Below are 18,787 nucleotides of genomic sequence, written 5' to 3'. Positions count from 1 at the left end.
AACTGCACAAATGTAAATTTCAATTGTACAATTTATTTATTTATTTATTTATTTTGCATTTTGACAGGCTTGCAGAATGAAACTACATTTCCCATCATGCAAGTGTGTTTGTTTTATAATAATTATGTAATTATAACTTGTAAATATCAACAAAATTGTTTAATTTTAAAAATGTGTAAACTTTTAAACATCAACTGAACTATTGTACATTATTTGCGCTTCTTTTTGTCGCACTAGCACAAAAAACATAAATCTGGTTTGAGATATGAAAAAGAAAAATAAATTGTTTTCTTTATTTTAATTATGACTTCAACTTCTAAATAGGAATGCAAATAGTTAAACTTTTAAATGTATTTACATGTATTTACATAATTACGAAAGATAGATAAATTGCATGTTTGCTTTATTTTAATTACATAATTATTACTTCAGCTCGGACATATACACAAATATATGAACTTCAACTGCATTAATGCACATTATTTGCACTCTATTTTGTTGCACAAAAATCTCAAATCTTTGCTGAGATATGAAAAAAAGCAAGATGCTGTATTTACTTTATTCTCATTATGCAATTACAACTCATAAATATTAACAAAAAAACAAACTTAAACATAAGCTGCACCAATGCACATTATTTGCGCTTCCTTTGGTTGCACAAAAATGGCAGATCTTTGAGATATGAAATAGAAAGATAAAATTGCTACTTATTTTATTTTAACTATGTGATTAATACTCTTAAATATAAACAAAATAATTAAACTTTTAAATATGTAAGCTTTAAACAAGTATTTTTTAACCCAATAAAGCACGTGTATGCATGTGTACATCCCACGATTCTCTCTTTAAGCTGCTGCTGCTGCTACGAACAAAAAGTGCTGGTCCCTGTAACCATCTGCACCACAAGTCAACGCCTAAGAAGCCACACTAACAAATCACACAAATGAAAATAAGGTGGCATTTTGACACATTGGTGTAGTTTTTGGACTTTGATCGGCATGAAATTAAAAAAGGCATTATCGATATGCAGTCCACACTCACACACAGACTCACCGAATCAAAATCACAGATAAAGCACCTTTTTAAAAAACGTCTACTATATATATAGTAGTGTGTGTGTGTGTGTGTGTGTGTGTGTGTGTGTGTGTGTGTGTGTGTAGAAGATAGCAGATAACACAGATGAATCCGTTCAAAAGACACAACACTTCCAGTAAAAACAGGAGTTGGACTGTGGAGTGGTTCACTGATGACCTTGTCGCATATTTTAGGCTCTCTATGTGTGAGTGTGTCGTCCTTGGACGAGTGTTTCCCACCCTAGTTGGTGGGTTTGTCTGTAAGTGGGCAGAGATGACAAATTTTTCCCACAAGCCCACACCCTGGAGCACCAAAGCCCCCACTCACAGAATACATCTGTGCACTGCATCCCACACTGCAGATCCTAAGGCTAAGAAAACGGAATATAAAACTGACGAATGTATGCATCGGATTTGATCACAGTATCAAGAGATTAAAGAAATAAAAGTTTTTGGTGCTTGACTATGCAAAACGCTATGGAGTTGTGAGTGCTTGCCAGGATGTTGCTATGCAGTTGATAGGATGTTTGTGTGGTTGCTAGGTAAATAAAATTACTTCAATCAATTGTTTAGTACAAAGCACGTCTCTCCTAAACTAGACGCATGATTTGAGGAATCACTGATGTCTGGAGCACAAACACTGGGGTTTGAATTCATCTATACATCTATGAGCAACAGTACTAGAGATGCTTAACTTGTTAAACAGAGAGAAAGAAAGAAAAAACATCTGACCCTACCTGAAATGAGACATTACAAGGTCACCAAACAGACAAGAGAATATCAGTTGAGCTTCTGAATGTGTCTCGTCTTCGTCTGAATGCTGCTGTAAAATAAAGAAATAATTCTTACTGCATTTTAACTGCAAAAGTAAAATAATAAATAACTCCAAAAATAAAATAAATGTTAACTTAAAGTGAACTTTACTAAACTAAACTGAAAAAAAAACAACTAATGAAAACTTTATAGACACATATAAAAATTACAAAAACTACAATTAAATGAAAGCAAAAGATACAAAAATAAAAACTCAAAATAAAATTCAAAATATTAATAAATCTGTCATCTCAATTATACTAAAATATAAAACATAAAAAACAAAATAAACATAAAATAACATAAAATGTTTTTAAAAATAATAATTAAAAATGTTTTATTTTAAAATTACAAATATACTAAATATTATTGTATTATTTGTAGTTATTTAGAAAATGATCAATAAGAATAACTTTAATATCATTAATGATATTTCAAGATGAAAACTTATTTTTCATACATCATTTTCAGACAAATCATGTTTAAATGTGATAAATATGATCATCAGGCTTTTGATGAACATTTATTTGTTCATTTATCAATCATTCAAACAACATAATATCACAATACAAATACATAAATTCTCAATTTTACAAAATTAAGAAATTGAGATTTATGCATTATCTAAAGGCTGAATAAATGGGCTTTCTATTGATGTATGGTTTATTCGGATCAGACAATTCGGCCGAGATACAACTATTTGAAAATCTGGAATCTGAAGGTGCAAAAAAATCTAAATATTGAGAAAACCTCCTTTAAATTTGTCCAAATGAAGTTCTTAGCAATGCACATTACTAATCAAAAATTAAGTTTTGATATATTTACAGTAGGAAATTTACAAAATATCTTCATGGAACATGATCTTTACTTAATATACTACCTATGTGATTTTTGGCATAAAAGGAAAATTTATTCATTTTGACCCCATACATGTTTTTTTTGGCTATTGCTACAAATATACCCCAGCCACTTAAGACTGGTTTTGTGCTCCAGGGTCGCAAATTATTGCAGATATAGAGTGACAACTGATATTTAGAACATTTTATGAAAGTATCTGCTATACTACTATAACATCTCGTTAATTTACATCACAATCAGAATGCATATTTTTGTTTGAGCTCCATATTCTCATTATATCAGACTATATGAACCATAAAAGCCTGATGTTTCAAATATGATACTCAACATGAAACACACATGCAAATTTTTTGTCTAAAGGTTTATTAAAGTTTTCCATTTTAACAAATGAGATTTTTTTGGACTGTTATTTCATATGTCAGGCATTACAGGATTTAAAGAAGGTTCTTAACTGAACCACTAAAAAACATTTATTAAGAATATTTCGGTTTGGTCTGTAAAGTGTGTCTAATACTGGAATCTGTTTTAGGTCCACGCAGAATCACCCATAAGATCACCCTACTAAAATTTCTAACACAACTAACTGAGAATACCTACAAATAATGTTGCATGTGTGTGTTTTTATCGTAATAATAGACACACGTCTAGCTAATTCTCCATCTCTTAAATTTCACACTTTACATTCGTCACGTTCAAGGCAGGACAAAAAAAGTCCATTGAAATCCCATTTTACCCAGAATCCCCCAGTAAAACGCTGGCTTTGGTATTAAGTAACTTGTGCTGGTTGAAAAGCAGGTCGTGATGAATCTGTCATAAATTACATAACTAGGTGGATTCTTGATGTCATTTAGGAAATCCTGTCCATGTTAAAGCGTCGAGTCATGATTTAAAGAGACAGACACGGCGGAAAAATGTCACAGTGCCAAAAAACACAAACGAGGCAGAGAGAGAGACTGTAATAGTTTTATGGATTCTGAAACAATATATTTTAAGGAAACACACTCCCTCTCACTTTTTTCACACAAAGGCGAGCTGTATTTGTGAAAAGGTACTGTGGTCTGATATTTCTGAGAGTAAAATCTCTCTGACTGCTTACAGAAATGCAGACAACATTTGCAGGGAACTGATTGGCTGATTGAACTTTAGGATTTTGATTGAGGCATAATTTGAAAAATCTTTGCTTTTTCACATTGTTTTGAATTTTTAGTTCATTTTTGACCGGACGCAAGTAGCAAAGCAGACACTTTTACTGTTATTATTAAAATAAAATGGTCTCATTTCAAGAAATCTGAAAGATGTTATGTTAAACTACAAATATAAACTAAATGAAACATGTTGAGAAGTGACCGTTAATCAGCTGTGAGGCTGTTCATCTTCTCGATCTTCCAGTGTTACGCTGTAAAAAGGAAAGATAATAAACATTCATTAGTAGGATAAATGCATGAGAAATGCTAACTTTGACTCACAGAATCAGCTAAAAGGTTTTGTGTCAAAAACTAAAAAATAGTTTAATTAAACGAGTATTTTCTTACAAAAAAATAAAATAAATAAATAAATAAAAAATAAAACAAAACAAACCAAACACAACCACTATTTAAATATTCCTACTTTTTCGTTCTTCTTCTTTTAGAAAAAAAATAAAAATATTTTGTTTTATCTAGACATAATTACTGTCATAATTGTGCTATAATTATTAGCTTTTATGACTTTGATGACATTCACTAAATTTTTATGATTTTTTATATAATATATAAATGAATATAATGTTTTATATATATACACACACATATAAATATATATATATATTTTTTTTAAGAAAATACTAATATATTATTAAATATATTTTACAAATTACAATATTTATATTATATTATATTATATTATATGCAGGATCACCCAGCCACCCCCCCCCCCCATTCATTGGAAATTGAAGTGTCTCAAACGGAGAAACAAATCTCAAATTTTTCCAATTTTACCTGTATTCCCTATAAATTGTTTGTGGGTCTCTACATACAACATTAAAGTGCATTAAACACAAATATAAAATTTTTAATGCACCTGCTACACATTAAAAACCACATTAAACTGTAATCTTTCATCTTTCCCTTTTACCACATTAAATGTCAGTAAATAAAAAGTGGGAGCCAGATGAACAAATATAGTCACACAACTTGAGTATAAGTTTACAAGTTAACTAACTGATTAGCCGTCAACCTCTGGTTTCAGTTTCAACGAAGGGAAATTGAACAGCGCTGTCTGAGCTGCAATATGGGTCAAACCGCATGTATAAAACAACCAACTTCTAATTAACTAGAAAGTCATAACGTCTCCATTCTGGCATTATATAACATGTCGTTTAATTAAACTGACAAAAATGCGAAATATAAGCAGCAAATCTGCACTTAGTTCCACATAGAAAACTATTCAAAATAGTATATACTAAATACTACTCTTACTCAAGCATATATGCTTTTGCACCGCAGTTTATTTTTAGTAACATTGATGTAACTTTGGTAAATATTTTGAATTAAGTGGCGTAAAATATGACGCTTGAACATTAGATATGGTTTATCTACCGCATTATGTTAGGTTATATTTATGTATGTGAAAGTTGCTCCGAGTAAGTTTGTTAGCTGTTTGTCATTTTATTATTTAGGTGTTTTTCCATGTCTTTTCGTTGTTAAAAAAGTTTTTATCGATAATAGTTGCTACTGTTTATGTAGATTTTAGTAATATATTTAGTATATCACATTAATGATATATAATTAATATCTTATAATTATATATCATTATCTGAGCATATATATATATATATACATATATGCCCTATATGTATAAGTATATATGGAATCTTGATGGTATTATATGACCAGAATGCCACATGTATTTAGTAATGTTTTTCATTTTATATATACATAATTTAAAAATATATATATTTTTATTGAAGTTATAAATTATTGGAGATTATTACAGCACATTTTACAAGAAAACCCCTATTTCAACCGTTCCACTTCAATATTTAATGTTTAATTCAAAGGGTTTCTTGCAGTTACTGTGTAGTTAATTGTGTGAAACTGACTGGTTTCTACACTAAATTCTGAACTTTAGGTCTTCCACCTTGTTCCTTCGTCTAATTCATCTTCTGAAGTCACAGCACACGCATATATAGAACTGGTACTTTTCTCTCTGGGCACTTCATTTGTGCCCAAGTTCGAGGGGAGTTGCAAAATCCTTTCACGAAGTAAAACTAAAAAATTCATTTTGTCTGACCCCAACATCAAGAGGGTTTGTGCACCATGGGCTTTATTACATACTGAGCTTAAACTGTGTTGTGGAGGAGGATGGGTATTATTATCCTGAGCTTCCCACCCAGCTATAAAAACTACATCGCTGCTCTAGAGTAGATCCACCTCCTCTCTCTCTCTCTCTTTCTCTCTCTCTCTCTCCTCCTTCCTGTCAGCGTCCACACAAACCTCTCCGTCTGTCCGCGTGTGCCGTTGTTTGGGGCTTGTAGTTGGATGCTCAGCTGTGTTTTTTGTGAATGGAGCGGAGACGCTCGGGCAGACGGGATGGACAGACGTCTTTGCGTCCCTCAGAGACAGAGATGAGACAGGCTCGGATCTGAAACGACACTTAGACCTGGAATAAATCACTCGTACAGTAACACACACCTGAGGATCTGGACGGGTGAGTGCGCTGCAGCCCAGTTCACCTGTTTTTGAGTTGTGCATGCGTTTGAGTGGGAATACGCAGGACGTTTGCGTCCGAGGTCTGTTTATGTTTGTTTGTGTGCATCTCAGGTAAAGAACAGCACGTCTGTGGGCAGTAATTTGATGACTCACGTAATTATTTGGGCCATTCTTTAGATGTCGTCTCCAGAAAATGAGCGTGTGGAGTTTTGGCCCGCTGTAAACGCAAACTAACACAAACAAGTAACGGCACGGCAAATCGACAATTACACCAGATGCCGCTGGCTCTGATGTGTGTGAAAGCAAAGTGTTATTGAAAGTGTTTCTAAAAAACAATTCGACGCTCACACACTGCAAGAAAGTGCCAATTCATTTTTTGAGAGGCTGTTCTCGTGACCTTTTTCATGCGGCCCACTGATCTAAACAGGCGATTGACCCACATAGGCACACATAGTCATCTTAACAAACAGTTTTCATAATACCATTAAATATATCATCACATTTTTATGTTTTATGAAATTAGAAGAAGTTTGGGTTTCCGTCTATGGACTTACATCTCTGTTTTAAGCTAAAAATTTTAACTGCTACTGTGATTGTTTAAAATAAGTGTCATAAATGTTGTATTTATGAACTATGATTTATGAAAAGTGTAAATCGATTACACTCACTTTTGGGTTGGAAGTGAAAAAAAATCCACATTGACGTCACATCGCAAAGATCAGATGCGTATCAGATTTATTTCCACAAAAAAGTGGCCCAGATCAGATATGAAAATGTAAGACAGTGATTTTTATTATCAAAAACAGATCTGTGTCACAACTGTGATGGGGACGTCACCTTACTTTATCTAAATCCACCAAAAACACAAAAGCAAATGCAACTAAATACATTAGAATTGTTAATTTTTAGACAGTCATTAGATTACCCTTAGGTTTTTAAAGGTTTTAAAGAGTGTCATAAGGTGACAGGTGAATGTGTGTGTGTGTGTGTGTGTGTGTGTGTGTGTGTGTGTGTGTGTGTGTGTGTGTGTGTGTTTGTTTGAAGAGGGCTGAACGCAGATTAAAAACAGTGTAAATTACTGTTTGTAGCAGCTGAAGCGCGTAATGCAGGTGTCTGTAGCGTCTTGCTTCATATATTTACCAAACAGATGAATTACAGCAGACGTTACACAACGGCTGTGTGTAATCCTAACGAGGCTCTTTAAGTGTCATTTACATTCGTTCTGATCTGTCGCTGGATGAATCAGACTACGGGTAAAAAGCAACTCAAATATACAGCATAACTCAGGCAAAGACACGAGGCTAAACTTACACGCTGCACTTTATTATGTTTTCTTTAACTCTGTTGAACAAGGTCCTGGTTTAAGACTGTGGTTATATTAGAGTACTTGACAACTAACTTGTAAATGACTAAACTCGGACATAAAGTGTTTTGTTTTTTTTCTGAAATCATAAATATATATACACACACATAGATACATGCATATAGAATAAATGTAAAATAGATATAAAATTAGATATAATAGATACTAAAAACACTAAAAATAGATATAGAATATTTAAAATATATTTTATATAATAAATAAAAAATAACAAAATAATAATATAAAATAGGATTTATATAGAGCTATATATAGATATTATATATATATATATATATATATATATATAAAATAGGGAATTAATTCTAAATTGTTGCATATATCTATGTATACTTATGTATGTATTTTATTTGTGTGTGTGCATATGTATATCAAAACTTGTTACAATTTAGTGCACATGTTTAAAACTGATGCTAGAACCTCAAAATGTATAACTCAGACTGTCAAAACAACACGCGTATGTCTGTAAAATTCTAAACTGAAACGGAAATCAGGTTCACAGTAACCAAAACCACCATTAAACCGTTTGCTGGGTGTTATATGCAAATCAGGCCTTCAGCTGTTCAAATGCAGAGCGTTTATCATCTACGGCACTAAGACAAACCGTATTCAAATCCGAAGCCTCCTATTGGCTGATTGGCATGCCGTCGCTCGAGCAGGAGGCACTTCTGTCTGTAAACAGGGCCGTGAGTCTCAGCGAAGCACTAATAGACTAAAACCTACAGGTGCCCCTCCAGGTGAGGCCCCTAAATGATCTCCCTCAGGACCCAAGAACCCACGGCTTCCGGGCTTGGATTTTAGCCAAGTTAGCAGCAGTCTGAGCAGGCGTGACACGCTCTCACTCCTGTCTGAGACTCCAGCCCTGCCTCCCTAAAGAGGCCATGATGAAATATCTCGCACAAATGTGAACTGTTTTAACTTTTGGAGAAGATGTTGTAACTTTACCCTATCAAGAGTTGGTCATCTTTGCATCACAAAGTCAGGCGAGGCATCCGGCATGCACCAAATGCATGCATTTAACCTGCAAAACACAGAGTCAGCGTGCTCCGACTTCACGTTAACGAACAATCGCTATTAATTGTTAAGTCTTAAAGTCTTTGTCCCAGTTAAGACGATCATCAAAGCTCGCGTCTGTGTACGCATTTAGTTCAAACATCAAACACAGGTGTGTTATTTTGAATGATCAAAGGACTGAGGGGGTAGTTTGGGTTTTTACTCACGGTGTCATTTATGTTTTGAGATATGACACATTATGATTGATGTTGAACTCTGAATTAGTAATGCAAAGAAGAAAACAGGAAAAAAGGTTATTATTCACGGCACTTAAATCACACCGCATGCATTCATTTCTGAAAGCTGCTCAATTCAGTCCAATTCGCAAATAGGTTCAACTGATTCATTTAAATGAGTTTGTGAATCAAATGTGTGATTTTTTGCATGCCGGCAATGAGGACGACGTAATATGAAAGCAAAAAATTTAGCTAACTTTTTTTTGGCTGTTGTTTGTTGCAGTGCTGCTCCTGGATATCGAAAGCACCGATACTCACACGCATGCATCTTTTTCAAATGACAAACTGTGCTGAAATGAGTGTGTGGCACTTTGTGGGGCTAAAGGGGGTATTTTCTTCAACTCTTAACACAAACTGTAGACACAGATCCTCAGATTATCTCTAAACATCCTTTATAATCAAACATGACATTTGATACAGCCGTCAATGATCTGGCATGAAACAAAATGCAGCTGATTTTTATTTTTATCAAGCAACTTTTAATATTTAAAGCAATTATTTTCTTTAAATGCTTTACTTTTAAATATGATTTAATTTCCTTAAAAAAATCATTTGTTTATTTCAAATTGTTTAGAGCCTCCAAAAATGCTTTAAAGGGATCTTCAGGACATTTACTGAACAAAATAAAATATACATTTTTATTATATATTGTTAAAGTTTTTTAAAACAAAGTTTAACAAGTTTTCTTAGGCTACATGAACCTGTGCTTGTAAAAAAAAATCTGGATTTGATTCTTAATGTCATTAACAGTCAAACTAATCAGATTTACTGAAACAATAATGAATGTCTGACTGCCAAAATTTGTTGTCAGCAGCATGTGAACATTACGATTAAATATTTCTCAGTGGAAAATGATATCGTCTTATCATTACAAACACCAAGCAGACCACAAAAGCAACCTAATACACATCTAGAGAAAAATCTCCTGGACTCCAACTGATTATCAAATCACTTCACAAAGAAAAGTGCAAACACGGATGTTCCGTCTAGAGATGGACAAACTGAGCTGCGGTCCAGTCGAAGATACCCATCTGAGGCATTACTGCTTTACTAGCAGAGCCGCATCAACAGTTTAGACAGGATTTCAGATAGCATCTATCACTGAAGGGATGTGTGAGTCAGTTTTTGCCTACATACTGGGACCAACGGCTTAATGAAAATGTCAAAATGCAAAAAAAGTTTCACTGCAAAAACTGATCTAAAAATTCTTAAATTAAGATACATTTACTTGACTTAAAATATTAAATCGTTTTCTAAAAAAAAATATCAAAATTAGGTGTTTTTGCTTAAAACAAGAAAAAAAAACTTCTTGTTTCAAGATGCATTTACTTAAGAAGGAAAATGACTTAGGATATTAAGTCTTGTTTTTTTTTTTTTTTTATTAATTGAAATGAGTTTATGCTTAATTAATTCAAAGGCAATTTTTTTCTGACCCCACTGACAGATTTTATTCTTATTTTAAGCATAAACTTCATTTTTCCCCATAGAAAATAAGACTTAACATCTTGCATCATTTTCCTTCTCGTGTAAATTTATCTTGATTTAAGAATTTTTTTAGATATTTGTACTGGAAAATAAGACAAAAATCCTTCCGATATTAACTCTTGTTCACGTAATCATTCAAATCAAGTGATTTCATGCTTAAAACAAGAACAGATATCTGTGAATGGGATCAGAAAAGTACACTTGCTTCAAAGGAAAACAATATTATTTTTCCGACCTCATTAATAGAGAATAAACTCACTTCATTTAGATTTTTTTTTTTTTTTTAAAAACAAGACTTATCTTAAGTCATTTTGCTTCTCAAGTAAATGTATCTTCTGCAGATAAAGTTAAACAAACAAAAAAAAATCTGACAAAATTAATTTCAGTAGTATTAATAATGAGCTTTCTACAGAACCAGCAGAAGTCTGTGATGCGTCTGCATGTAGATTGCGTCAAATAGAGGGAGTATACTGTGAAGGTCTGAAGGAGTTATTCAGTGTTAAGCGAGTGCGGAGGGGCCAGTGGGCCCTCAAACACACACTGTAATTATGAGAGAGAGAGAGGAGGTGTGGGGGCCGGCCAGAGGAACGCATGCGCTCCCAGGGTGGGTGGGAGACCTCACTGTGTCTCTCTTCCTTCTTTTTCACTCCCTCCCTAGTGTTGTTTTTAGCTCCGAACTCCTATTTAACTTGGCTGGATTTTCCAGGGTGGGGCACCGCTTTTTTTTTTTTTTTTTGCCCAACCTGTCAGGGAACTTCTGGGGCCATGAGATCTCATCCTTCCCTCTTCCTCTGTCTTTCTCTTTTTTTCAGCGAAAAGTTTTCCATTTCCAATCTCATGTTGGTTCATTCAGGCCAATTGTAATCCATTATTTCTGTCACATCTATATATATATTTTTACCTGAAGGGTCACACTGTTTGATAAACAAGGTTCTTAATTTAAAAGATACGTTCCTTGTTACTGGACTTTATGTTCAAACTGTAATTATAGCAACCGTCGCCTAGCAACAGTGGAAGGGACATTAAAATGTTGATTGGTAAGCGCTGAGCTCAATATTATAGAGAATAAAGACAGACAATGGACAAGAAGTAAAACCCGAAAACACCAATAGCTCATTTACTTTGGCGCACAGGCCGTTTTTGGACCATTGAAGGCCAGTCGACAGCTCCGGTGGCGGCGGGACGTATGAAAGCATCCATCCACATGCCTGCAGTGACCACGGGGACGAGACACACTGAGATTAAACTCTATTCATAGCCATGAATGAAGGACAATGCTGCCAAAACGCCTCTTAAAAAGTCACTGTAAACATTTCAGGGAATCCGCAGGTACAATTCAGGGTCAATTCATGTAGGCCTGTAGTTTAAGAGCATCTGATCTGCAAAACACAGCTTTTCCAACGCTTTATTATTTTTGGACAGTGTTCTGTAAAAGTACACTTCTAAACTAGACTTAAATAAATTCTAACAATAAGAAGAAAGAAGGATTCAACACATTGCATGTCAGTTAAAGTAGCTGCAATTAAACAGCATCGGCGTCTCATGAAACACGAGTAAATCTGGGGGCGATGGGTGACGTTTACTCATGCCCTGACACTTTTTTCCCGTGGAAAGCAGAAACTAGAGCCTGACCCCTTTTGCCTTCCTGTGCTCTGCTTTTTTCCGAACGTGACAAAGATAAGTGTCAGCTTTTCTCACAATGCAAACCATCAGATTTAATTTGCTATCTTTTGAGGCCTTCACAACAAAATAGCCTCTGCTATCAAAGTATACGGCGTGAAAAGCAGAAGCCAGTGGAGTTGTTGTTTGATCGCAATCAGAGAGAAACAGAAACAGAGATTTGCTCCTCAGACGCTCGACGGGAGCTAATTAATTATCTGATTGTGCGACGTGTACTCTTTAACCGCAAAGTGCACAGAGTAATGCACTTTTGCAGAAACAAGCATCTTTAAGCTGGCCACACAAAAACTGATAACATATCTTTCCATATCTTTTGCTATCAATATTTATCATGATATTCATTTTAATGGGAAAGGAAATGCATTCCACATGTCTGTTAATGTTGAAAATGAATAAATACATCAATTGTTTGATTTTAAGGAAACTTCACAGAGTAAAATCAATCTTTTATTCTGTGTTTTCTATTTAATTTTTTTCTGAATTCTGTTTTATGATTTCATATACATTTTTTCCATATTCTGTTTTTGTTTTCTGGATTTTTATGTATTATGATTTATTATAAATGTATAATCAAAATGGTGTCTAACGAAATTAATTTAATCAATATTTTAACATGCAATCAAATAAAAATATAATTAATTCTCAACAAACTTTGCATTTTTATTTTTTGTCAATTAAAATGCTGCCCAACACAACCTTTAAATCATGAGTGAAAAAATATCTCGGTTGCATGATATTCCCTAAATAATAATAATAATAATAATAATAATAATAATAGTACACTGTTAAAAAACATATTAATAGGAAGTAAGTACACCTGTAAAATAAAATTATTGAAGTATTTTTCACAATAAAAATTTGTACAAAATGTCAAATGTATATAAAAATTACTCTTGTGGTTTCTATGTAATTATTACATTTAATTCAATGTTACTTGTGGTTTCTTTGTAATTATTTCTGTAAAAAAACTACAAATTTAAATTCAATGTTACTTGTGGTTTCTTTGTAATTATTTGTGAAATGCACTAGCAATTTAAAGAGTTAAAAAAAATAAAACCAATTTTTTTTCAGTATACATTATTCTTCAATATTCATTTACAATTACATTTATTCATTTAACAGATGCTTCAGCATTTAGCAAACGTGACTTCATCCATGTTTCGATGAACATGACCCTGGAGCACAAAAGCAGTCTTAAGTAGCACAGGTATATTTGTAGCAATAACCAAAAATACATTCTATGGGTCAAAATTATAGATTTTTCTTTTATGCCAAAAGTCATTAGGATATTAAGTAAAGATCATGTTCCATGAATATATTTTGTACATTTTCTACCATAAATATATCAAAACTTAATTTTTGATTAGTAATATGCATTCCCAAGACACTTTCATTTTGGCAGTGGACAACTTTAAAGGCGATTTTCTCAATATTTAGATTTTTTTGCACCTCAGATTCCAGATTTTTAAACAGTTGTATCTCTGTCAGATATTGTCCGATCCTAACAAACTTATTGATTCAGCTTTCAGATTTCAATTGACTGGTTTTGTAGTCCATGGTCACAAATATCTATTTATCGCCGAGCCTTATTTTAATCCATGACAGCTCTGACCGATTTCACTTTTTACCTGCACACAGATTCCTCAGAGAGGATGGCGCACACAGACGAGGACCTGATTGGAATCCCCTTCCCGAACCACAGCAATGACATCCTGTGCAGTCTTAACGAGCAGCGGCGGGACGGCCTGTTTTGCGACGTCATCCTAGTGGTCCGGGACCAGGAGTACCGCACCCATCGCTCCGTCCTGGCCGCCTGCAGCCAGTACTTCAAAAAACTCTTCACGGTGGCCACCGGCTCCAACCAGGAGTCCAACACGCACACCATCTACGAGCTGGACTTCGTGGCGCCGGAATCGCTGACGGCCATTCTGGAGTTCGCGTACACATCGACGCTGACGGTCACAGCATCCAACGTCAAGGAGATCCTGAGCGCCGCCAGGCTCCTGGAAATCCCCTGCATTATAAACGTGTGTCTGGAAATCATGGACACGGGAGGAGGTGGAGGAGACGGCCCTCCGGAAGGAGAGGAATTTGAGGGGGATGACGAGGAAGACGAGGATGAAGAGGATGAGGAGGAAATGGAGGAGGAGGTCGACTCCAAAGATGGAGAATTTGAGGACAATAATAGCGAGAAATCCACACAAGGAGCTGAAAACCAAGAGGAACTCAAAGTCTGGGAGAATGGGAGGACGGATAGCCCACCTTGTAGCTCCCAACAAGGAGCGCCGAACCCGGATGGCCAAGAATCCCAAAGACGCCAATCAGACACTCCGGAAGCCCAGAAACCCAGAGGGCCAGAGGGATTAGAGGGCCGGGCACTGAAGGACTTCTCGATAGAGTCTTTACTTCAAGAGGGACTCTATCCGAAAATGCCAGGCCTGGAAAGAGGCACCGGATTCTCGCCCCTTCTCCCAGGCTTCTATCCTCCCATGTGGGCAGCAGAATTCCCAGGCTACCCTCAGATTCTGGAGCCCCGACACCCTCCCCACCCTTTCCCCAATGCTTCGCTAGAAAACGGCCCTTTGGACCTTGCGGTCAAGAAAGAAGTCATCAAAGAAGAGCTGAAGGATGAGCCTACAAACCCTATCCTGCACAGAGACTTCCTCAAAGACTTCATGAGTCCAGGGTTGGGAATAACCTCTGACCCCGGCCTCGCTCCGATCAAAGAGGGAGCAGAGCTGCGGTCCTACCTGAGTTTTCTTTCCGCCTCCCATCTCGGGACGCTGTTTCCTCCGTGGCAGCTGGAGGAGGAGAGGAAGATGAAGCCCAAGGCGTCCGGTTCACAGCAGTGCCCCATCTGCAACAAGGTGATTCAAGGAGCGGGAAAGCTGCCACGGCACATGCGAACACACACCGGAGAGAAGCCCTACATGTGCACCATCTGCGAGGTCCGCTTCACCAGGTGAGTCGGGTTAAGGTGACACGAACTTGAGCCCTCGATCCAAGCTAAAGAGCACAAATGAGAGAAGATGAACTATACTTCACTACTTCAGTATAGAAGTAGTTTGTATTTTATTTTAATAAAAATATTAATTTTGTTTAATTTGATTTTGTAGCATATTAATTAAAAAAATTATTATTAAATAACAATTAAAACAATGATTGTATTATTATAACAATTAAATTAGTAATTTATTAACATTTAAATTTATTATTTACAATTCTGTTTTATTATTTATAATTTTATTTCATTTAAATTCTTATTAAATAACTATTGAACCTTTTTGCACTTTTCTTTATAGTGATAGTTGATATTGTATATTTTTATACATTTCTAAGTATTAAAATTATTATTTACAATTTCATTTTATTTATTTTTAAATTTATATTTTAACATTTAAATTTTTTATTTTTCTTACATTTTCTTAAAATTACTATTCAATTCTTATTTTTATTTGTATTTTTTTTTGTTTTTTGCCATTTTTAATATTTACAATAATTACAGTGAAAGTTAATTGGAATGAAGGTGGCTATATTTTGTATTTTTCTATATGAATCTAATTATTAAAATTATTTCTTGTACATTTAATTTTATTATTTACAATTTAATACTTTTGTTTATATTTTTATTGTAGCCTACTTTTATTAAAATGATTAATAAATTCCTATTTACTTTTGCCACTTTTAATTATAGTCATAGTTGATTAGAATGATGGTGTGTATATTTTGTATCTTTCTATACACTTCTAATTTTTTTTATTTGTGTTTAGCACTTAATATCACTATTTTTATTATTTACTATTTTTAATTGTATTATTTATGATTTTTTTTTGATTACTTTTTTATTAAATTACTATTATGAGAGCTTCTGAACTTTTATTTAAAGTAATAGTTGATTGGAAAGATGGGATGACACATGATCAGATTTGCATTAAAAAAAATTAAATATTGTCAGAATTTACTCACCCTAATGTCGTTCCAAAACGTTATGACTTTCCTTTATCTGTAGAACACAAAAGCAGGTATTTTGAAAACTGTTTTTGTCCTTACAATAAAAGTCAATTAGTTCCAAAGCCACATCAGAATGTTCATTTTGGGCAAACTATCCCTTTAACATTTCAGGACCGTTTTTAAAATAAACACACACAAAAAAGAAGCAGAAAAAATAAAGAAGAACAAAAAAAATTTTAAAAAATGACAGATTTACGAGAAAGAATTCTGACTTGCTGTCATGCTATTAGAATAAACAGCCTCTTTGAAGCTGAAGAGCTAAGCTTCAGTATTACAACAATGAAACGGCACATGAAAACTAGAGCAGCATCATAAGGACAAACCTGCTGTGAAACACTTTCTGCATCACCATCATCTGCCGCGACACTGTGGTCGGAGCCGCATGAGGTTTCCACACTGTAATAAAAGCCAAAGTGTAGTGATGCTAATATAAGACCTACATTTCACTTTTGGGCTCAAACGCTCTGTAGAGGAATGAAATTTCGATGAGTGAGATCTAGACTAAGAAATAGATCAAATGAAGGCTTCTGAGCTTCTGGATAACTCATCTGGATACCACATAACAGGAACACTAAATCCGGTTTTCATGTTTTTTGGGTTTTTCTGCCGCTGCTACTGTTGAGCAACTTGCAGCTGTCTGCTTTTCAAGTACGAAGGCGTACACCTGCTTGTGTGTTTTTCTGCATGCATGTACGCTTTTCTGCGTGCATGGTGTGCCTTGAGGTTTTGCAGGGATTCTTACAGGTATGCAAAATAACCTCAAAACCCAAACTTAGACGAAGAGTTCGCTCAAAAATGAAAATCTGCCGAAAATGTAATCACAATCAGGCCATCCAAGATGTAGATGCGTTTGTTTCTTCATCAGATGTGGATAAATTTAGATGCTCTGCAGTGAATGGGTGCCGTCGGAATGAGAGTCCAGACAGCTGATAAAAACAACACAATAATCCACAAGTCATCCACACCACTCCAGTCCATCAGTTATTGTCTTGTGAAGTGAAAAGCTGCAGGTTTGTAAGATATAAATCCATCATTAAGATGTATTTAACTTCAAAGCCTCACTTCTGGCCAAAATGTGCGCCCATAATCCATAACATTGCTTTCTCCGGTGAAAAAGTCATCTTGTCTGAATCAGGAGAGAAATATGCACAGATCAAGCACTGTTTATAAGCCAAAATAGTTGGTGGATTTTGATATGAGAGAGAACAGGAGATGGACTTTTTCCACTGGAGGAAGAGTTATTATGGATTATGGACACACATTTTGGTCAGAAGTGAGGCTTTGAAGATAAATACATCTTTATGATGGATTTGTTTCTTACAAACTTGCAGCTTTTTACTTCAGAAGACATTAACTGATGGACTGGAGTGGTGTGGATTATTGTGATGTTTTTATCAGCTGTTTGGACTCTCATTCTGACGGCACCCATTCACTTGTACATTTTTGGGTGAACTGTTCCTTTAATTGCTGTTTTTCTCTTTCACAGGCAAGACAAACTTAAGATTCACATGCGCAAGCACACCGGTGAGAGGCCATACATCTGCCTGCACTGCAATGCTAAGTTCGTTCACAACTACGACCTGAAGAACCACTTGCGCATCCACACCGGCGTGCGGCCGTACCAATGCGAGCACTGCTACAAGAGCTTCACGCGCTCCGACCACCTTCACCGGCACATCAAGCGGCAGAGCTGCCGCATCTCACGCCCGCGACGGGGCCGAAAACCCTCCGCCTGGAGGTCCACCAACTTCCTCTTCCCTCCAGATCCCAACGCCCTGCAAGCAGACAGGACCGTGCGGATTCCCGCCGCCGGTGGCGCCCCCTTGCTGGCAAAACAGCAGCCTACGGGAGGAAAAACGCTGGAGGATGTCGACGGTGACAGCCGAGAAATGGACAGGAAGCTCATCTCAGAGGATGTGAACAGAAAGCGGGGCGTGTTTGCTTTCGCAGTGGCGACGGAGGACGTTCTGCAACACCCGCCTTTCTATTCGGCGACCTCTGACCCCTGGGCCGTGAGACTGGAACGAGCGCCACCCATTCCCGAGGCCGCAAAGTGACTTTTGTTAATTCCTTAAAAACAGCTGCTCGCTTCGGACGCCACAAAGTCTTTACGAACCGGGTTCAGACTCTTTAATGTTAAATGAGAATTACTTTTTGTTTGTTACATAAGTCAGCTTCCATATGGGATGACAGGGATTTTAAATACTTTTTAAATGACAAAATTTTTAAAAACCTTGAATTTCAATTTTTAAAACCTTTTTTTAATCCTCAACCTTTGTGCTTACAAGGGTGATGCGCTCATAGACTGTTGAGTGCAATGGAGTATGTGAAAATCGAATGCAAAAATTTGACAATCAGGTATGCAGAAAAAAAAAAAGTCCTGCTGAATAAGCTAGAAGCTTTGATGTTTGCATTGTATTATCTGACAGATTTTCTTATTTAACAGTTTTCAGTGAAGCTAAATCCTAAACACAAGGAAAATTACAAATTTACATGTCGTAATCCACT

At 35.5% G+C, this 18,787-nt stretch overlaps 1 protein-coding gene across 2 annotated transcripts in view; it reads left to right on the top strand.

The window, feature by feature from the left end:
• LOC109108091 (zinc finger and BTB domain-containing protein 7C-like) overlaps nucleotides 1–18,510 on the top strand; it is a 27,530-nt gene extending 9,020 nt beyond the window's left edge. Inside the window, exons 1-3 of one of the 2 annotated variants that reach the window (XM_042748181.1) lie at nucleotides 6,083–6,431; nucleotides 13,907–15,230; nucleotides 17,766–18,510. In XM_042748181.1, the coding sequence (XP_042604115.1) occupies nucleotides 13,921–15,230; nucleotides 17,766–18,336 (1,881 nt within the window). In that variant the 5' untranslated portion in view covers nucleotides 6,083–6,431; nucleotides 13,907–13,920 and the 3' untranslated portion in view covers nucleotides 18,337–18,510. Of the gene's footprint in view, nucleotides 1–6,082; nucleotides 6,432–13,906; nucleotides 15,231–17,765 lie in introns of those variants that run through there. The other variant, XM_042748182.1, reaches the window with a different exon arrangement.
• The last annotated feature ends 277 nt before the right edge of the window (nucleotides 18,511–18,787 follow it).

The sequence above is a fragment of the Cyprinus carpio genome, chromosome B21 (assembly GCF_018340385.1).
Source record: "Cyprinus carpio isolate SPL01 chromosome B21, ASM1834038v1, whole genome shotgun sequence".
Classification (NCBI taxonomy): Eukaryota; Metazoa; Chordata; class Actinopteri; order Cypriniformes; family Cyprinidae; genus Cyprinus; species Cyprinus carpio.
The sequence above is the reverse complement of the archived record's forward strand: the minus strand, read 5'-3'. Positions and strand labels throughout refer to the sequence as shown.